General features: G+C 42.2%; 3 protein-coding genes across 10 annotated transcripts in view; 1 reads left to right on the plus strand and 2 right to left on the minus strand.

Annotated features, from left to right (window-relative positions):
* Nucleotides 1–22,502, minus strand: part of LOC127910360 (uncharacterized) — a 295,811-nt gene that overhangs the window by 76,940 nt on the left and 196,369 nt on the right. The gene's annotated exons all lie outside the window — the stretch shown is intronic.
* LOC118400520 (zinc finger protein 629-like) lies at nt 998–3,130 on the minus strand. The gene is made up of 2 exons (XM_035797460.2): nt 2,781–3,130; nt 998–2,155 (listed from the first exon to the last, which is right to left on the minus strand). The coding sequence occupies exons 1-2, from the start codon at nt 2,971–2,973 to the stop codon at nt 1,254–1,256; spliced, it is 1,095 nt and encodes a 364-aa protein (XP_035653353.2). The 5' UTR covers nt 2,974–3,130; the 3' UTR covers nt 998–1,253.
* LOC118399698 (protein bicaudal D homolog 2-like) overlaps nt 15,736–22,502 on the plus strand; it is a 30,127-nt gene continuing 23,360 nt past the window's right edge. For 7 of the 8 annotated variants that reach the window (XR_008074537.1, XR_008074538.1, XR_008074535.1 and 4 more), the window contains exon 1: nt 15,736–16,317. Coding sequence is in view for 1 of the 8 variants with exons in the window: in XM_052473815.1 (XP_052329775.1) it covers nt 16,078–16,317 (240 nt within the window). In the remaining 7 variants the exon portion in view is untranslated. The remainder of the gene's footprint in view (nt 16,318–22,502) is intronic. The other variant, XM_052473815.1, reaches the window with a different exon arrangement.

Genomic DNA, 22,502 nt, shown 5'->3' on the forward strand with positions numbered 1-22,502 from the left:
ACAAACTGGTGCGCCTGGCACCTACTAATATACCCTGTTCAAAGGCACTTAAATCTTCTGTGTTGCCCATTCACCTTCTGAATGGCACTCATACATAATTCCAAGTCTCAATTGTCTCAAGACTTAGAAATCCTTCTTTCACCCGTCTCCTCCCCTTCATCTACACTGATTGAAGTGGATTTAGCAAGTGATGTCATTTAAGGGATCATAGCTTTCACCAGATTAGTCAGTCATGGAAAGAGCAAGTGTTCTTAATGTTTTGTATACTCAGTGTATATGTATACTCCGGACTCCGACATTGCTCGTCCTAATATTTCTTCATTCCATTCGTTTAATTTTTAGATTTGTATGAATTGTTAGATATCACTGCACTGTTGGAGCTATGAACACAAGCATTTCACTACACCTGCAATAACATCTAAAAAAAATGTACACCAGCAACAGGTGTGGTTGACATAGCCCAATCCACTAATTTAAAAGGGTGTCCACATACTTTTGTATATATATAGCGTATTTAAAGACAAAACATATACTATTAGGGTGTGGTATTTAGGCTAACTGCAATTATGTAATCCTGAGATACTATGCCTTCTGCTGACATTTGAAAAACATTCCAAAAAATATGTATTTTTTGATTTTGATCAATAAAACTTTCAGATTCTGTAACATCCATAAGTTGTAACAATCTTTTGAAAATTATACTTTTTTTTGTGATCGAAATGACAATCCATGTTTTGACCTCACTCAGACTTTTGCTAATATGTTCAATTTCCTGTAACATCCAGAACAGAGGGTGTGTAACATCCAGAACAGAGGGTGTGTAACATCCAGAACAGAGGGTGTGTAACATCCAGAACAGAGGGTGTGTAACACCCAGAACACTTCTTATTTGCCCAACATGTCAATATTTACAAGTCGACTTTTAGGGGGTAAACACTCCCCCAAGGGGTACTATAGACACGCACATCAAAAGTTTAATTTACATTTTGTTTGTCCATTCTGTGAGACATATAAATTGTGATTTTGCGTGCAAATAATGCTAGAATTGCCAAATAACTACTAGGTTCTGAAAAACTTTTTACAGTATATACATTTGAGGCCATGCTCAGAAGGGTTATGAAACATCAGTGTTTTACAATGGAAAGGTCCTCCTACAAGTGAGAGTACAATTCTGCCCCAGCAGCACTGTCATGTTTATCCCTCTGGGTTCATTCTCCTCCTCAGATCTTACAAGTGAAGCATTTACCACAAAGTCAGCAACGTGGTTTCTCTCCTGTGTGATGTCTTCGCTGGTGCCATTTTAGATGACTTGCTGATCTGAAGCATTCTACACACATGGGGCACTTATATGGTCTCTCATCTGTGTGAGTCCTCATATGAACGGTCAGGTTTCTCATCCGGCTGAAGCATTTGCTACATTCTTTGCACTGATATGGTTTCTCCCCCGTGTGAGTTCTCATATGCTCAGTCAGGTGTCCCATCCGGCTGAAGCATTTGCCACATACATTACAGCAATATGGTTTCTCCCCAGTGTGAATTCTCTGATGAGTTTTTAAAATGCTAATTTTCAGAAAGCATTTCCTGCAGACGGGACACCTGTGTGGTCTCTCCCCTGAGTGAGCCGCCCTCAATGGAACTTTCAACTCACTGGCTTCCCTGGTCTTAATAGAGCTTTGTACTTTATTTGTCCATGTGGTCTTTGATTTGAGTGGCTGTAACCCTGACATTAGCCCTATACTGTCCCTTTCACTGTTCCCAATATGAGCTGCAGAACAGTCGGAATTTACTGGAGAGAGGGGCTGTAATTCATTGTTTGCTTCAGATCCTCCATAGCCCTCTCCATCCGGTTCCGTTTTGATCTCTTCAGTTGTTTTGGTGGGTAGAGCGTCCCTCTCTCTGTTCTCCACAGTTTGGGTTTGGGGATGATGTGAGGGCTGGGGAGGAAATGGAGGAGAGAATATGACCTCTTTGATATCAGACTCCAGCCCCTGAAGCTGCTCTTCCTCCTGACTGGTCCCAAACTCCTCCTGTTCCTCTTTAATCTGAGTGGGCTCTGGGTCCTCCTGGTCCAGACTGGGGCTCCACTCCTGCTCACAGTGCTGCTTCTCAGCAAGAACCTCCTCTTCAGGGACAAGGAGCGTGAGCTGCGGGGGGTCTGAGAGGATTGGATAAAAAAAATTAGTAGCAATCATAAACACTAACTGCTTCAGCGCCTATTGACGACAGTATGTTCTGATCTGACCAGGGGAGTTTTGCTAAGAGCCCCGATGCTTGCTCTAAACATTAATACGCATCGCTTTCGGTACGATTTTGGAAACATATTTCATATCAGCGAGAAATAATTTTCTACAAACAAGGTTCAATTACACACCTTTTATCGGGTTAGGTTCACACAAGACCATATGTCCATGTTACAGCACTCGTTTACGGAAAACAGACAGAAGACAGAGTAGATTACCTGTGCTATTAGCTGTCTGCGAAACCCTGTGTTAATGGAAGACGGACGCCACAAACATGTTGTCACTGAAAATGTCTGCTGCAACTGTTAAAACCGGGTAAAAGTGTACAGTGTGTGTGTATTTTTCATTTGTTAAATTATTTTGATGTGATATTAAAATAAGGAGATTTATGTTTATAGAACCTGCCGCAATTGAGAATCGATTCATTTTTACATGGAGCTGTTTTGGCTTCGAGTGTCAATTTGCCTTTACACAGAACTTGTAAATTCCTTACGGAGTAAAGTTAGGTTCCTTTAGTCCACTATTGGGCTAACTACTAACCTGCTTTCTGTAGCTTTATGTCGGGTTGGAAAAACAAATCCAGCAGCCTCCGTAGACGTTCGATCTCCTCATTTGAACGTGAGATTTCTTCCTGGTAGTCCGCTATGGTATTTTCCACGGCCCCAAATATCTCAACAGCCACCGCTGTTAACCGCTCGTTTAGATAATCCTGCAACAGCTGCATTTTAGACATTTTCAAGGAAACGTTTAGGCTATTTTGTTGCTAACGCGGTGCTTGTGAACGCCAGCAAGCAACAACCATTTCCCCTAGGTTCAAGATACTTTCCCCTTTCATCTGCAGCCTTTTATCATTTATATTTGTTCAGCTCCTGCATCACTACTATTATGCTAGCGACACTAACAACGACGTCAGTTTAATATGGTAATGAGGAAACCTTCAAAATAAAAGGTGGATAACGTAACAAATATCACATTTAAAAAGTAGATGACATTTTTTTTTCACTTATAAGCAAATACAAGAAGGAGTTTATGAAGAAAAATGTTTTTAAACATATTATTTTAAGACCACCATTGACAATACAATGTTCAGGCTTGTATGTTGAAAATATTGGGCTTTATAGTGATTTCTATTTTATTTGTGCCGATCTAAAAGTGGGGTTTGGCGGTACTCAGAGTCTGTAGAATATACAAGGAACAATAATACAAACACAACATGCAACAATTTCTAAGATTTTACAGTTCACATAAGGAAATCAGTCTATGGATTTCACAATACTGGAAATACAGATATGCATCTGTTGGTCACAGATACCTTAAAAAAAGGTTGGGGTGTGGATCAGAATACCAGTCAGTATCTGGTGTGACCACCATTTGCCTCATGCAGTGACACATCTCCTTCAAATAGAGTTGATCAGGCAAATGATTGTGGCCTGTGGAATCTTGTTCCACTCCTTTTAAATGGCTGTGCAACGTTGCTGGATATTGGTGGGAACTGAAACACGCTGGGTGACATATCTGGTGAGAATGCAGGCCAAGGAAAAACTGGGACATTTTCAGCTTCCAGGAATTGTGTACAGATCCTTGCTGCATGGGGCTGTGCATTATCATGCTGAAACATGATGTGATGGGGGTGAATGGCTGGCACAACAATGTCCTGTGTGGCTCAGTTAGTAGAGCATGGCACTTACGAAGCCAGGGTTGTGGGTTGAACTCCCACGGGCTCTGGATAAGAGCATCTGCTGAATGACTAAAATGTATAGGTATCTCTGTTTATTCTAATTGGCATCAATAAAATGCAATTGTGTTAGTTGTCAGTAGCTTATGCCAACCAATACCATAACCCCACCATCACTATGGGGCACAATGTTGACATCAGCAAACTGCTCTCCCATACACACTGTCTATAATTTGCCCAGTACAATTGAAACTGGAATTTATCCAAGAAGAGTACACTTCTCCAGCGTGCCAGTGTCCATCAAAGGTGAGCATTTGCCCACTGAAGTCAGTTACAGTGCCAAACTGCAGTCAGGCCAAGACCCTGGTGAGGATGACGAGCACGCAGATGAGCTACCCTGAGAAAGTTTGTGCAGAAATTCTTTGGTTGTTCAAATCCACAGTTTCATCAGCTGTCCGTGTGGCTGGTCTCAGACAATCCCGCAGCTGAAGAATCCGGATGTGGAGGTCCTGGGCTGCTGTGGTTACATGTGGTATGCGGATGTAAAGCCGGTTGGACGTACTGCCAAATTCTCTAAAACCATGTTGGAGGCAGCTTATGATGGAGAAATTAACATTCAATTCTCTGGCAACTGCTCTGGTGGACATTCCTGCAGTCAGCATGGCAATTGCACACTCCCTCAAAACTTGAGACATCTGTGGCCTTTTATTGTCTCCAGGACAAGGTGCATCTGTGTAATGATCATTCTGTTTAATCAGCTTTTTGATATAACACACCTGTGAGGTGGATGGATTGTATTGGCAAAGGAGAAATACTAATTAACAGGGATGTAAACAATTTTGTGCACAACATTTGACACAAATAAGCCTTTTGTGCGTATGGAGAATGTCTGGGATCTTTTATTTCAGCTCATGAAACAGGGGACCAACATGTATTCAAGACCCCTTGACTTTCCCCCCATTTTGTTATGTTACAGCCTTATTCTAAAATGGATTTTTTAAAATTCCCTCATCAATCTATACACAATACCCCACAATGACAAAGCAAAAACAGGACGACTTTAGACCACTGTGCCACTCAGGAAGCCCTTAACCAGTACTTGGATGGGGAGTGTTGCTGCACAGCTATATTCAGTTCTATCCAGAGATGTTTGATCGGGTTCAAGTCCGGACTCTGGCTGGGCCACTCAAGGACATTCAGGGACCTGTCCCAAAGCCATTCCTGCGTCATCTTGGCTGTGTGCTTAGGGTCATTGTCCTGTTGGTATGTGAACCTTCATCCCAGTCTGAGGTCCTGAGGGCTCTGGAGCAGGTTTTCATCAAGGATCTCTCTGTACTTTGCTCGGTTCATCTTTCCCTCGATCCTGACTAGTCTCCCAGTCCCTGCCACTGAAAAACATTCCCACAGCATGTTGCTGCCACCACCATGCTTCTCAGTAGGGATGGTGCCAGGTTCCCTCCAAATGTTATGCTTGGCGTTCAGGTCAAAGAGTTCAATCTTGGTTTCATCAGATCAGAGAATCTTGTTTCTCATGGTCTGAGAGTCCTTTAGGTGCCTTTTGGCAAACTCCAAGTGTGCTGTTATGTGCCTTTTACTGAAGAGTGGCTTCTGTCTGGCCACTCTACCATAAAGGCCTGATTGGTGGAGTGCTGCAGACATGGTTGTCCTTCTGGAAGGTTCTCCCATCTCCTCAGACGAACTCTGGAGCTCTGTCAGAGTGACCATTGAATTCTTGGTCATCTCCCGGACCAAGGCCATTCTGCCCCGATTGTTTAGTTTGGCGTGGTGGCCAGCTCTAGGAAGAGTCTTGGTTGTTCTAAACTTCTTCCCTTTAAGAATTATGAAGGCCACTGTGTTCTTGGGGACTTAATAGACAGGTGTGTTTCTTTCTAAATCATGCCCAATCAATTTAATTTACCACAGGAGGACTCCAGTCGAGTTGTAGAAACACCTCAATGATGATCAATGGAAACAGGATGCACCTGAGCTCAATTTCGAGTCTCATAGCAAAGGGTCTGAATACTTATGTAAATAAGGCATTTCTGTTTTAAAAAATTATACATTTGCAAATATGTCTAAAAACCTGTTTTCACTTTGTCTTTATGGGGTATTGTGTGTAGATTGATAAGGAAAACAATTTCAGAATGCACTGCATGGTGTCATTTCATCAGGCGCTGCGTAATACAGTGTTTCTGGCCTTTTACTACACCCATTCCATAGGCCACAACGCAAATCCCTGTATATGAAATACATATCTGGTTATAGTGAAAAAACGATTATTTTTGCTGATGTAAAATTAGGGTTTGGAGTACTCCATTTAGAAAGTGCCTACAGAAATTCATAGCATACCCCTTGACCTATTCCACATTTGTTACAGATTCAATTTATTTAATTGATTTGTTTTTTCACCTATCTACACACAATAACCAACAATGACAAAGTGATAACATATTTGTAGAAAATTGAGCACATTTATTGGAAATGAAATACATAATTATTTAATTTACTGTACATAAGTATTAGCACTCTTTTGCTACGACACTCCAACTTGAGCTCAGGTGCGTCTAATTTCCTTTGATAATCCTTGAGATGTCACTACAATTTAATTGGAGTCCACCTGTGGCCAATTCAATTGTTTGGACATAATTTAGAATGAAGCACATCTGTCTATATAAGGTCCCACAGTTGACAGTGCATGTCAGAAGGCACGTAAAAGACTATGAGATTATAAGGTAAAATGTTGTGGTCTGAGGAGACAAAAATGTTACTCTTTGACCTGAATGTAAAGTGCTATGTCTGGAGAAAACCAGGCACAGCTCATTACTCGTCTAACACCATCCCTACTGTGACACATTGGTGGTGGTAGCCTCATGCTATGGCGATGCTTTTCAGTGGCAGGTGCTGCGAGACTGGTAAGGATAGAGGAAACAATGAATAGAGCCAAATACAGGCAAATCCTTGATGAGAACCTGCTTCAGAGTGCAAACAACCTTAGACTGGGGGCGAAGATTTACGTTCCAACAGGACAATGACCCCAAGCATACAGCCAAAAGCAACAATAGAATTGCTTCTGAACAAGGATGTGACGGAACTTGAGTGGCCCAGCCAATGCCAAAACTTGAATCCAATTGAAAATCCGATGAAAGTCTTGATGATTGCTTTTCACTGCCACTCCCCATCTAACTTAACAGAGCTTGAGAAAATCTGCAAGGAAGAATGGGTGAAAATCCCCAAATCCAAATGTGCAAAACTGATACAGGCATACCCAAGATGACTCAACATTGTAATCTCCACCAAAGCAGCTTCTACAAAGTATGGGCTCAGGGGTGTGAATATGTATGCAAAAATGTATATTTCTGTATTTCATTTTCAATGAATTAGCAAAAGTTTCCTAAAAGGTTTTCATGGTGTCATTATTAGGTATTGGGTGTAGATTTTGAATTCAGACTGTAACACAACAAAATGTGGAGTAAGTCAAGGGGTATGAATACTTTCTGAAGACACTGTATATATGGTGGGGCTGAATAATGCCAAGTGTTGCTGGCCTTTTACTACACCCATTCCATAGGCCATATGGCAAGTATTGTCTTATAGTGAAAGCTTTTTTTGTGCCGATGTAAAAGTGAGTTTGGGAGCACTCAGTAGGGTATTTATCGTACACCTCTTTGAATTATCTAGTATCATAGTATTTTCTGATAATTACACATTTGTGAAATCTATCTGGTATCATATGAAAATAATACAACATTTTCCTCACAAAGACAAGTCATCTGTGCTCTAACAAATACACATAGAATCACTATCTGGGTCTAAACATCAAATTGCAAAGACAACCAAAACTCTTCCCACTGGGCACAGGCGTCAGTTCAATGTCTAGTTTTGATTTACATTGGTTTGAGTTGTGAACTATCGTGAATTAAACATGAAATCAACAAAACCATTCACCATGTCATTGGATGTAGGTGAAAGAAATGGGTGAAAAAAAGACTAAATTGTCTTAGGTGATGATTTTCTGCAAATCAAATTTGTTTTCCACATCGATTTAATGTCATCACATTGATTTAATGTCATCACATTGATTTAATGTCATCACATTGATTTAATGTCATCACATTGATTTAATGTCATCACATTGATTTAATGTCATCACATTGATTTTGGGGGTTGAATTGATGTGGAAACAACGTTGATTCAACTAGTTGTTTCCCAGTGGGTTCCATCTCCACTAACTAAAGAAGATTAGAACATATTAAGCAATGACAGAATAATGAATGAGTACAATGATCTGTTGAAGTTACATCTGAATGAACACATTAGGTTAATGTGCACTGAGTCAGAAATTACAGTCTGTTTTATGACAGCGAAGAGGTTATGCCAAATTTCCCTAGAATGGCCATCAACTGCTGTGGTTTTAAGTATGTGGTAGTGCCAGTGAACTTAAGGTCACATTGAACAGTAATTGAGAGATATGCAACATAAAGTTAGTAGTAGTAATTGTGTTACTTTAAATTTTAAGATGATGGATTCCTTAAACCAGCATGAGAATTAGAGGATACATTACTTCAGATTTAGAAATACCTGGCATTGCAGTATCTTGGGGTTGTGGTGGATGTTGCAAATCAATATTAGGAAGGTGTTCCTAATGTTTGGTATTCTCAGTGGCGATTCTACAGACCCTACTGAGTAAATTATTTATACTTTTACTTTTGATACTTACTTTACTTTTGAAACCAAATACTTTTAGACTTTTACTCAAGTAGTATTTTACTGGGTGACTTTTACTTTTACTCAAGTATGACAATTGGGTACTTTTTCCACCACTGACAAAATGTAGCATGTTTTTAAAGGGAACTCTTATTTTGATAAACAAAACTGCGATCGTGTTGCCAGCATAATACCCTGCTGCCAGGAGAACGATAATTACTAGCTGTGTGTAAACAACGCAAACGCTTCCTCTATTTACGTGCCTGTAAGGGAGGGAGCTGTCGCTATCTGCTGTACTGGAGGTCCAAAACTCCAGGATTCTATAAAATGGTTAGGTGGTGAGACTCGATTGTAAATATACTATACAAGCTCTCACGGACCCCAAAATTATATCTACACAACGGTCACAGATTCAGGAAGCATTTTGTAGACAATGAGGTTGTGGCTAGATGGATTACAGCATTTTAGCTAAACTTAACTATGTTTCTAACCTTAACCTAATTCTCCTAACCTGCTACTCTAATTCTCCTAACCTGCTACTCTAATTCTCCTAACCTGCAACGTTAATTCTCCTAACCTGCAACATTAATTCTCCTACCCTGCTACTCTAATTCTCCTAACCTGCAACATTAATTCTCCTACCCTGCTACTCTAATTCTCCTAACCTGCAACATTAATTCTCCTACCCTGCTACTCTAATTCTTCTAACCTGCAACGTTAATTCTCCTAACCTGCTACGTTAATTCTCCATCTAGCCACAACCGTAGAAGTCACCAGTTCCGTGAAACTATTAGTGTCACCATACCAGGACAGTGACACCAGTTTTGTTTAGGTAGGGCTACTTGCGTTTTTGTACACAGTTTGTCTCAATGGACTAAACAATGTAAGTACAAAATACGTTCATTGTAGCACGAATTAATATAATTCTCCTTACAAAAAAAGGCAGTTTTGAACCTGCGGTAAAAGTGCCGTAACTGCAGTCGACTGTGGTATCTTGGCCGCAGTAATTGCAGAATATCTGCAGTGTACTGCAGTTGAATTGTAGTTATACTGCACTGTAAATGCAGTTACACTGCAATCTGACTGCAATATTTTTCATAAGGGTCTGTATAATTTGTTATATTAGGCTTACCCTTTCGAAAAAGGATTGCTTCCAGAGTGCTTCCAGAGTCCAGACAGCAAATACTGTGTTCAAAAGGCAGACATTTTGCAGTGTAACTGCAGTTCAATTACTGCATCCAAAATACCCCAGCCGACTGCAGTTACTGCACTTTTACAGCAGTTTCAAAACGGCAATCTTTTTTTGTAAAGTCAGATGGAAGTTCTGTCGAGTGAAGGGGCCAAGTGATAGTCGGTGTCAGCAAGAGTCTGTTGCTTCAGCCAGCCAAGCCAAGTGATAGTCGGTGTCAGCAAGAGTCTGTTGCTTCAGCCAGCCAAGCCAAGTGAAAGGGCCTTTGGAAGTAGGCTAAATCTTTTTTAACATCAACTCAAGAATATGTTACCACCTCATTTGACTGTGGTTTATCAGCAATCTTACTTGAAAGTACAACAAGTCCTCCAACCTGACGTGAATTCCTGAATGGATGGTAATGTGAATGACGTCTGTTTGTTTGTCCAGTTTCTCTCCACTCTACCAGGTAGCCTGGTATGGCAGCGTGGTGCAACCCACAGATTTTAATCGGAGCTCATTATGGCAGTGGCTTTATTGTTGGGCAATTCCACAGTTACTGAATAACGCTGAGACTCAGATTTTTCACTTTAAAATGTACGCCAAACAAAAAACATTGATTTCACAAACCATACAACTCTAGGCTCTACTTTTAACAATGCATACTTACAAAAACACATTTACTGGAAGAACTGTGCAGATGAAAAGTTTGGTAACAGGATTTTGGTACAATCTACCTCAATTTGTTATGTGACCAAATTTTTCAAAACGGTTACATTTTTGATCTGAATTAAGATTCAATGATGTCTGCAGAAAGAATGGGGTGTCAGCTATGACTTTGAAAAACATCTATTTTGGTTAATGAACTACAGTAAGTGAAGTGGATTTACACCCAGTAACAGAATTACTGTAATGGAATTTCATCATGGGTCCCTCCCTGATCTGGACTGTACAGTTATGCATGAATTATGGCTATGAAAATTATTATCTTCATGGTGATATAGTCTGAATACTTACACAAAGATACAAAAATGCAATATCCTATTTTGAAAATGTGGGTATTATTCTACACAATGGCTATTATTTTAACGAGATCTGCTCCCAAACAAGACCACGTTTGGTTGGTCCATAAATCTGAACCAATCATAGACGTCTATGTTTCCTAAGTTTGAACATCAAAGTACAGTGCAGTAGAGCTCAGTAGAGTACAGCACTTTACAGCACTGCACAGAACAGTTGATTAGAGTACAGTACAGTAGAGTACAGTAAGGTAGAATATAGTTTAGTAGATTACAGTACATTATACTGTACTCAAGTCTAGTGTGCTCTGCTGTACTGAACTGATCTATTTCCTACTGTACTCTATTGTACTCTGCTGTGCTTCACTGTACTGTGCTGTACTGTTCTTTCCAAACGTGTGAAACATAGACATCTATGATTGGTTCAGATTTGGTCCGGTCCGGACTGGACCAAATCTGAACCAATCATGGACGTCTATGTTCGGGCCAAATCAAGGCAGGTACCCCCTGCAAAAAAATCTATGTACATTGAAATTAAAGCTGCTCCGGATCATAACAAAAAAAGTTGTCTGTGGACTTTGAAATCAAGGCCAGTGAGGACTGACCAAATGTAAACTACTTTACAACGTCCATTGACATCTGATGTCGGTGCTCAGTGGGTAAGGATGTTGGAGGGGGGGGTCCTATCTGTAAGGATTGGAGACTGCACCCCTCGGTGGTGGCCCACATATGGGACTGGTTCGGCAAGGCTGATGTAGCTCTTACATATCGCAAAAAAAATGTTTTGCTATCTGTTCTTCTCAATAAGGGATCTGGGTGATCTGTTGGGAAAGGATGCATTGGCATATCAGTGGTCTCAGACCCTGCACTATGCGATCCTCCAGGGGACCTAATTCAGGCCCCTGGAGAGGGTCCGTCAGGATGGTCTGTTGTTGATTTTGGTGGCTACCCGTCGGCCTAGACAACCTTGGTTCCCGGAGGTCATCCGACTGTTGGCCAAGGACCCGTGGGGGGTTCCGTGTTGTCGGGATTTATTGTTGCAGGCGTTATGGGAGAATTTGTCACCTACGACCTCAGATATGGGATGTGTGGGTTTGGCCCCTGAAAGGTTGAATTTGATGGCTAGGGGTTTACCCTTGAATGTGCACTCTTTATAAAATGGTGCAAGAGACGAAAGCAGACGTTTTACCTGTCCCCAACTGATTGTGTTTTTTTGTTTGTTTTTTTGCGGTTTTTGTAACTTAAAAAAAACATGTTTTGTACATAATGCTGCTGCTACCATCTCTTATGCCTGAAAATAACAGGACTGCGATTACTCACCACATACTGGCAGAATCCTTTTTTCCCTTTAATGAGTCTGACGAGCCCAACGTGAACGATACACTGCTTTTTCGGGAACAGGCCAAGATCCCCGGGATTTGCATGAAGAGGAGGCAGAGAAAAATGGTCAAAGGGGCAGGCTGCCTTCTGAGAATTCATAGGCGATCGAATAAACCCCCACTTCCTTCCATTCTACTAGCAAGCATGCAATCTTTGGAGAATAAAATCGATGACCTATGCGCAAGATTAAACTACCTACGGGATATTCAAAACTGTAATATGTCATGCTTCACGTAGTCGTGGCTGATCGACGATACTATCAATATACAGCTGGCTTGTCATATGCTGTACCGGCAGGATAGAACAGTGGTGTCTTTTAAGAAAAGGGGTGGCGGACTATGTATTTTTATAAATAACAGCTCTTACACAATATCTAAGGAAGTCTTGAGCTATTGCTCGTCTGAGGTAGAGTATCTCAAGATAAGCTGTAGACCACACTATTTGCCTAGAGAGTTTTCACTTGTATTTTTCGTACCTGTCTACATACCACCACAGTCAGAGGCTGGCACTAAGATAGCATTGAATGAGCTGTATTCCTCCATGAGCAAACAAGGAAACTCTCACCCAGAGGTGGCGCTCCTAGAAACCGGGGACTTTAATGCAGGGAAACTTAAATCCATTTAAACAAATTTCTATCAGCATGTTAAATGTGCAACCAGAGGAAATAAAACTCTGGACCACCTTTACTCCACACACAGAGACTTAAACAAAACTCTCCCTCGCCCTCCATTTGGCAAATCTGACCATAATTCTATCCTCCTGATTCCTGCTTACAAGCAAAATTTAAAGCAGGAAGCACCAGTGACTCGATCAACAAAAAAGTGGTCAGATGAAGCAGATGCTAAGCTACAGGACTGTTTTGTTAGCACAGACTGGAATATGTTCCGGGTCTCCTCCAATGGCATTGAGGAGTACATCACATCAGTCACCGGCTTCATCAATAAGTGCATCGATGACATTGTCCCCACAGTGACCGTACGTACATACCTCAACCAGAAGCCATGGATTACAGGCAAAATCCGCATTGAGCTAAAGGCTAGAGCTGCCGCTTTCAAGGAGAGGGACTCTAACCTGGAAGCTTATAAGAAATCCTGCTATGCCGTCAGACAAACCATAAAAAAGGCAAAGCGTCAATACAGGACTAAGATCGAATCGTACTACACTGGCTCTGATGCTCGTCGGATGTGGCAGGGCTTACAAACCATAACAGACTACAAAGGGAAGCGCAGCCGAGCGCTTCCCAGTGACACGAGCCTACCAGACGAGCTAAACTACTTCTATGCTCGCTTCGAGGAAAATCACACTGAAACATGCATGAGAGCACCAGCTGTTCAGTAAGACTGTGTGATCACGCTCTCTGCACATGATGTAAATAAGACCTTTTAACAGGTCAAAATTCACAAGGCCAAATGGCCAGATGGACAGCCTATAGGGAGGAGGTTAGAGACCTGGCTGTGTGGTGCCAGGACAACAACCTCTCCCTCAACGTGATCAAGACAAAGGAGATGATTGTGGACTACAGGAATTTACGCACGTATTTGGATAGGACCAAGGATATCCATTTTAGTCACCATATTTTTTTGGTCTGTTTTGCTAATCTATCTGAGGATAGTGTGCTTTCTAAGTAGGGTCTTTCTCATTGGATTGTGGAGGCATGTGTCAGCATCTGACAGCAAAGGACAAGAGTTGCCTAGCGCTGTGTGTACTCAGTCCACTAGGGGTGTGGCAGCTTCTTGGGCATTGTTCAAGGGCATAACAATTGGTGATATCTGTGCTGCAGCGAGTTGGGGTTCTCCACAAGCCTTTGCAGGGTTTTATCGCTTGGACGTAACTGCTCCCAGTGTGGCTCATAGTGTTCTTATGGCTGGGTCTGAAAGTGGGTGTTAGGCATCGCATACAGGTTGCACATTTATCTGGGTTAACACAGTTCCCCTGTGGGTTCCTTGTGTGAGTTCTGTCATTCCAAACTCCTCAGGTCTTAGTGTGAGCCTTTTTGGATCAGATAGGGTTCTATGGACTTTGGTCGATGTTAGGTAGCATTTTTGTGCTGGTTAACAGTTTTCTGTGGGCTTGAGGTGAGCCTTGAGCTGCCGTGGCATCCCGCAAGTACACATTTTCCAGGTTACTGCAGATTTCCTGTGTGTTTGAGCCTCGGGTTGTGTTCTGTTGTTTTGGACTTGAGGTTCCTTGTACTAGTTCTGACATTTCAGTCTCTCAAGGTAAGCGTTGTTCTTGGAACCGTGGGGTCTAGAGACTTGGGCTACAGTGGTATCGTGTCAGTGGTGTCAGGTTAAAGGAGCAAGCTGAAATTAGCCAAGTTGCAGCAGGTTCTGGTTCCCTATTTGGGGCTCAGGCCCTATGAGGCTCTGACAGTTGGCTTCTGTAAACCCTTTTAGGAGCCGGTGGAACCTATGTGTGCATGGGCTGCCGTGGGCCTCCTAGTTTGGTACCCTCTGAGCTGGCTTGGGGCGTGATTGTATGTCACCATAGTATGTTATACCGAGTGACCGACTGAAAGGGAATGTACAGTTATGAATATAACTGCTGTTCCCTGAAGGAGGGAACGAAGTATAACATATTTTTGTCTCACGCGGACAGGGGGTTTGGGCTTGCTGAAGAGTGGTACTGAATTGAGGAATGGATGCTAGCCCTGGTATTATAACCAGGAAGGCGGGGCTTCTGAAGGCGGGCTCTGCATCCATTGGGACGATGTGCATCGTTACAGTTTGCTTCAGCTGAAAAAGATTGGTTATGGCCTCCCCATAGTATGTTATACCTTGTTTCCTCCTTCATGGAACAGTAGTTATGTTCATAACTGTACGTTCCAGAGCAACCTCTTCAGGCAGCCTTCAAAAAGAGAGCCCATGGTCTATGTCCATCTACATGGAACTCCTGAGGGGACACACCCTAGCGCTGTTATGTTTCATTGGCCCTGTCTGTCTAGTGCCATTCTACAGTCACGTGAACTCCCGTAACTGACCGCAGACAGAACTCCACCACTCTTTTGAACACCACCACATACTGAACCCCTGTAACCGACCACAACAACAAACTCAATCATTATTTTTAATTAGTATATAAATCATCTCAAAATCATAATCTTGCCCTATGTCCTGTGGGAAATTACTCATGCTTACTTTTTTGCACTGAGCTCTTTAATGCTATGATGTTCTGATGATGATATAACAATACAGAGAAGTACATCTCTAGTAAGTACTGTAGCAGCAGAATCATTTAGTGTGAGTCGTCAGGCACACACAGATGGGCCTTCACACAGATGAACCACATTGCACTTGTAATAACTCGATCATAACTGTACTGCAGCATCGTTTTTAAATCCCTAGATGGCAGTCTTGTTAAAGAATCCGTGTTTCAGGGGACTGTGGGCCTGTAGGGGTTACCATTGACAGTAGGGTTTTACCATATGTTTCTTCCATAGACCGAGTTTAAGCGCTACGGCGCATCAACTCCCGAATGACCATGGTAGTTGAAGTCCATATGCTAAACAGTGGGCGTAGTTTTTCATCCAATCATAATGGGAAAACAACTACATCTCCCATGGCACACAATTGTAGACCTGAAACGCACGGTATTCCAAATCGACGATCTCCGTTAAATTCATTTCCTCTAGTGGCATGACGTAGGTGGGGGAGGAAGATAGGGATCGACTATGGAACGAGCTGAAGATGCAACCTTATAACGGTACCGGCTGATAGATAGCTGAACTCTTTGTTCACATCAAAAAAAGTGGAGGACCCGATGAGACAGACAAAAACACAGACATGCAGTTCAAATACAGAAGGCACTGATTTATTTTTATAGGATATTTTTCTGTGCTCCTTCAAGGGCTGGGTCCGTTATCGCTGTTGTTGGCGGAACCGGCTGGCCAAGATGTCTGTGGAAGAACAGGAATATCCCGAGGCGACTCTGGTGGCAGAGGCCGGGCCGCAGTGGTTTCGGGCGGAATTAGAGCGCCTATCCCGGGAGCTGAGCGAGACGACTCATGAGAAGATCCAGGCGGCGGAATACGGGCTGGCGGTGCTCGAAGAGAAGCAACAGCTCAAACAGCGTTATGACGAGTTGGAGACCGAGTTCGAGACTGTTCGGCATGAACTCGACCAACTGAAGGAGGTAGAGTGAGGTCACAACATTCCATTGCTGCAAATGTGTCCAATTTACTGTCAAATCGCTCATGTATTGTAACCGTTAACGGATACATTGTTTCTAACAAAGAGCAAATTAGGCACGTAGCTTACGTTTCTCATTCGATTCAGCCAGTGCTAGTTTGCTTTGTTTCGAAAGTTTTTAATTAAATTCAGCTGTGATGTTCTTATAACCTAATCCTAAACACTTTAAAGCCCACCCAGAATGCTCTCTGAACGATTGAATGCGTTTGCTTGTTGACTCAAATGGTTAACAAACAACACAAAGTTGTATTAGAAGTTTCTTAGCCTACTTTGATAACAACATTACAGTTGGCCTAGTGTGATAAAAGACAACGTTCAAAAAGGCAGAACACTAACTTTAGGCAAGAGGGCAGATGTTTTCTGATGTATACAAACATACATGTGAAATGTGTGTCAAAATGTTATGTGTGAAAATATGGGTGCTATTTGAATATCTTTGTTAAAGCTTGACATTTATCAGCAGCAGCCTCACAAGTCCCAACATGCTGTTGGTGTGAAAGTGGAAATGGTTCTGGTGAAAGCAGTAAGTACTATATTTAAGCTAGTCAGGCCCATGCTGGCTCTGTCTCTGCTAGATAAGGGTTTCTCTCCCTCTGGCTTCTCAAATGGGAGAGAACAGCAACCAGGTTGTTTGTTGTTTTTGATCAGCTCTGCCCTTATGCTGTAGCCTTTCTTCAGAGAGACAATGGCCTCTATCTTGTGGACATATGTGTTACAGAAGAATCCTGTTGCATTTGTTCCCTGCTTCATAGGAGCTCATACCCATTGTTAAACAGGGCTGTACTCAATTGCCTCAATAACTAAATTGAGTCATTATGTCTCTTGTGAGTGAGTCTTTCTAGGTCCAGCCCATATCCTTACAACGTTTAAGGGGATTTTAGTTACCCTGAAGCATGTGAATCCCTCTCAATCGCGTGCAGTATACTGAAGTAAACAGTTAGACTATGTCTTATATCTAAGAAAGAACATTCTCGCAGAATTCTGACTATGGTGCTCTAGCAGAATGACAGCAAGTTCAGCCATACAACACAACTGGCTATCATGCTAACTTCACTAGCATTGTTTATGTTTACCTGATTATTTCTGTCTCTATCAAGAATAGCTAGTTTCTGTTGTCATTCATTTCAAGCATATTGATGGTAAATCCACTCCACTGAGCTCAGCCTCACGTTTGAACTTCATTGTGTGAGAGACAAAGATGGGGAATGAAAGGACATGAGTTCCCAGGCCAAGCATCAAGCATATGTGTCCCTTGAATTCAAAATTGATTAAATATATTATTTTCTCACCCATCTACACACAATACCCCATAATGACAAAGTGAAAATATGTTGTTGGAATTTTTTGCTAATATACTGAAAATTAAATCCAGAAATATCTCATTCACATACTGTAAATACTCACACCCCTGAGTCTTGTAGAAACACCTTTGGCAGTGATTACAGCTGTGAGTCTTCAAGCTCAGTAACATGTTCAGGTCTGGCCATGGATTGCCATTTAGATTTAAGTAAAAACTGTAACTCAGCAACTCAGGAACATTCACTGTCTTCCTGGTAAGCACCTCCAGTTTACGTTCGGCCTTGTGTTTAGGTTATTGTCTTGTTGAAAGATACATTTTTCTCCCAATGTCTGGTGGAAAGCAGACTGAACCAGAGTTTCGTCTAGGATTTTGCCTGTGCTTAGCTCCATTCCATAATTTGTTTTCATAAACAAACTCCCCAGTTCTTAAAGATTACAAGCATACCCATAACATAACTAGTGGTTAGAGCGACCGAAAGGTTGCAAGATCGTTCTGCCCCTGAACAAGGCAGTTAACCCACTGTTCCTAGGCCATTGTAAATAAGAATTTGTTCTTTACTGACTTGCCTAGTTAAATAAAAGTTAAATAAAAACACAAAATAAAACACGTTTCAGCCACCACTATGCTTGAAAATATGGAGAGTTGTACTCAGTAATGTGTTGTATTGGATTTGCCCCAAACATAACACTTTTGTATTCAGGAATAAAGTTGCTTTGCCACTGTAAGGCGTGCGTAACTGGTGGCAGGGAAGTCAGAAGCAGGAGAGCAGAACTTGGTAATAGCCCCGAGCAGTTTAATAGCAAAACCCACGGCATAAAAATAACAAGACATTTGGGTACAAAAACCTGTTGCGCACCAATCAACACGTGCACAAGCACTTACAATAAACAATCCCACACAAAGACATGGGGGGAATAGCGGGTTAAATACACAACAAATGATTGAGGGAATTGAAACCAGATGTGAGGAAAAACGAGACAAAACACATGGAAAATGAAAAGTGGATCAATGATGGCTAGAAGACCGGCGACGCCGGGCGCCGCCTGAACAAGGAGAGGACCCGACTTTGGCGGAAGTCGTGACGGTCACATTTTTTTGCAGTATTACTTTAGTGCCTTGTTGAAAACAGGGTGCATCTTTTGTAAAAAGAAAATTCTGTCAGGCTTTCTACTTTTCACTCTGTCAATTAGGTTAATATTCTGGAGTGACTACAATGTTGTTCATCCATCCTCAGTTTTCTCCTATCACAGCCATTAACCTCTTTAAAGGTTTTAAAGTCACCATTGGCCTCATGGTGAAATCCCTGAGTGCTTTCCTTAATCTCCAGCAACGGAGTTAGGAAGGATGCCTGTATCTTTGTAGTGACCGGGTGTATTGATGTACCATCCAAAGTGTAATTGATAACTTCACAATGCTCAAAGTAATATTCACTGTCCAATTCTTTTTTTTTTTACCCATCTACCAATCGGTGCCCTTCTTTGCGAGGCATTTGAAAACATCCCTGGTCTTTTTGGTTGAATCCGTTTTTGAAATTCATTGCTCGAAATGGCTTTACAGTGTGAGGTACAGAGATAAGGTAGTCATTCACAAATCATGTTAAACACAATTATTGCACACAGAGTGAGTCTGTGGGGGTGAATACTTAGGAGTTGAATACTTAATTATTGACTCAAGACATTTCAGCTTTTCATATTGTATTAACTTATAAACATTTCTAAAACATAATTCCACTTTGACATTATGGGGTATTGTGTGTAGGGCAGTGATAAAAAAATCTAAGGCTGTAACACAATAAAATGTGGAAAAAGTAAATGGGTGTGAATACTTTCTGAAGGCACTGTATTGTATCCTTTTACACACACACACACACACACACACACACACACACACACTTAACCTCTATCACTCCAGTATCCCTGCTCGTTTTAAATGTGGTGTTGGAACTGACCCTGAACATAGCTCTTGTGTTCTTATTTTTATTTCTTGTGTGTTTTTGTTCTACCTTGTGTTATTTTTAGTACTACATTGATATTGATTACTGTATTGTTGGGTTTTGAGCAGGCAAGAAAGGCATTTCATGTGCATGTGATATTAAAACTTGAAACACACAGCCACACACAGCCATACACAGCCACACACAGCCACACACAGCCACAGGACACCTATGTTATTTCTCATAGAGACAATTGATTGGGTCAGTCATTGTTTGGATCAGTCATTGTTTGGATCAGTCGTTATTTGGTTCAGTTATTGTTTGGGTAATCCATTCAACTGTATGGCACCGACGGATAGGGCTGCCGTGCGTCTAGCTCTTAGGAAACTTTGCGGTAGTTTTGTTTTTTTATGTGTTTTTTACATTATTATCCCAGAAAATGTTTGGTGTTATTACATTCAGCCCTAGAGAACTTTTGGATATCAGAGCTGCGGTAACTCACCAGCATTACCAGCATTACAACCAGGAAAATAACTTTCCCCAATTGGATCCTTTGTTTGTACCCCCCAGGGCAATTGAACTGATTCCAGAGGCTGAGCCAAAACACCACCGGTGGAAAGAGGTACTCGGAGCGGTCTTCTAGTCCGACTCAGGAGGCGCGCACACCACCCACCGCTTCCGAATATATTACTTGCAAAAGTTCAGTCTCTGGATAATAAAGTTGATGAGTTCAGGGCGAGGATTTCCTTCCAGAGAGACATCAGGGATTGTAACATACTCTGTTTCACGGAAACGTGGCTCTCTCGGGATATACTGTCTGAGTCCGTACAGCCAGTTGGGTTCTCAATTCATTGCGCAGACAGGAATAAATACCTCTCAGAGAAGAAGAAGGGCGGGGGTGTATGTTTCATGATTAACTACTCATGGTGTGATGGTGATAACATACAGGAACGCTCAAAACTGAAAGCGCGAACCATCATATTTAACTATGGCAAGGTGACTGGGAATATGGCCAAATACAAACAGTGTAGTTATTCCCTCCGCAAGGCATTCGAACAGGCAAAACGTCAGTATAGAGACAAAGTGGAGTCGCAATTCAACAGCTCAGACACGAGATGTATGTGGCAGGGTTAACAGACAATCACGGACTACAAAGGGAAAACCAGACATGTCACGGATACCAGCGTCTTGTTTCCGGGACAAGCTAAACACCTTCTTCGACTGCTTTGAGTATAACACAGTGCCACCGACGCGGCCGCTACCAAGGCCTATGGGCTCTCCTTCTCCATGGCCAATGTGAATAAGACATTTAAGCATGAATTGAATTGAATTTTAACCCTCACAAAGCTGCTGGCCCAGATGGCATCCCTGGCAGCGTCCTCGGAGCATGTGCAGACCAGCTGGCCGGAGTGTTTACAGATATTTTCAATCTCTCCTCTCCCTATCCCAGGCTACTGTTCCAACATGCTTCAAGATGTCCACCATTGTTCCCGTACCCAAGAAAGCAAAGGTAACTGAATGAAATGACTATTGCCCCGTAGCACTCACTTCTGTCATCATGAAGTGCTTTGAGAGACTATTCAAGGATCACCTCTACCTTACCTGCCACCCTAGACCCACTTCAATTTGCTTACCGCCCCAATAGATCGCACTGCACACGGTCCTATCCCATCTGGACAAGAGGAATACCTATGTAAGAATGCTGTTCATTGACTATAGCTCAGCATTCAACAACATAGTACCCTCCAAGCTTATCATTAAGTTTGAGGCCATGGGTATGAACCCTGCCCCGTCAATCTGGGTCCTGGACTTCCTGACGTGCCGCCCCCAGGTGGTGAAGGTAGGAAACCTTCACTTCGCTGATCCTCAAAACACTGGGGCCCCAAGAGGATGCGTGCTCAGCCCCCTCCTGTACTCCATGTTCACCCATGACTGCATGGCCATGCACGCTTCCAACTCAATCATCAGGTTTGCAGACAACACAACAGTAGTAGGCCTGATTACCAACAATGACGAGACAGCCTACAGGGAGGAGGTGAGGGGCCTGGGAGTGTGGTGGCAGGAAAATAACCTCTCACCCATTGTCAAAAAACTAAGGAGCTGATCGTGGACTTCAGGTAACAGCAGAGGGAGCACTCTTCTATTTTGGATAGACGACCACAGTGGACTAGGTGAAAAGCATCAAGTTCCTCTGCGTACTCATCACTGATGATCTGAAATGGTCCACTCGCACAGACAGTGTGGTGAAGAAGGTGCAACAATGCCTCTTCAACCTCAGGAGGCTGAAGAAATTTGTCTTGGCACCTAAAACCCTCACAAACTTTTACAGATGCACAACTGATAGCATCCTGTCAGGCTGACTGTCGATGCAGTTGCCTGGTATGGCAAATGCAACCGCATGGCTCTCCAGAGGGTGGTGCGGTCTGCTCAACGCATCACTGGGGGCAAACTAACTGCCCTCCAGGACATCTACAGCACCCGATGTCACAGGAAGGCCAAAAAGATAATCAAGGACAACAACCACCCGATCCACTGCCTGTTCAACCCGCCATCATCCAGAAGGCGAGGTCAGTACATGTGCATCAAAGCTGGGACCGAGAGACTGAAAAACAGCTTCTATCTCAAGGCCATCAGACTGTTAAATATCCATCACTAGCACATTAGAGGTTGCTGCCCTATATACATAGACTTGAAATCACTGGCCACTTTAAAAATGGAACTGTAGTCACTTTGATAAGGTTTACATATTTTGCATTACTCATCTCATATGTAGAACTGTATTCTAACCTATTCTACTGTATCGCTCTGACATTGCTTGTCCAAATATTTATACGTTCTTAATTCCATTCCTTTACTTTAGATTTGTGTGTATTGTTGTCAAATTCTTTGATATTAC

This window comes from Oncorhynchus keta, chromosome 21 (genome assembly GCF_023373465.1).
Source record: "Oncorhynchus keta strain PuntledgeMale-10-30-2019 chromosome 21, Oket_V2, whole genome shotgun sequence".
Classification (NCBI taxonomy): Eukaryota; Metazoa; Chordata; class Actinopteri; order Salmoniformes; family Salmonidae; genus Oncorhynchus; species Oncorhynchus keta.

Bases quoted from the DNA above. Each gene is read 5' to 3' on its own strand.
- LOC118400520 (XM_035797460.2), bottom strand. From the start codon at position 2,973: ATGTCTAAAATGCAGCTGTTGCAGGATTATCTAAACGAGCGGTTAACA. The intron at 2,156-2,780 runs GTTAGTAGTTAG...CAATCCTCTCAG, and splicing joins CATAAAGCTACAGAAAGCAG to ACCCCCCGCAGCTCACGCTC.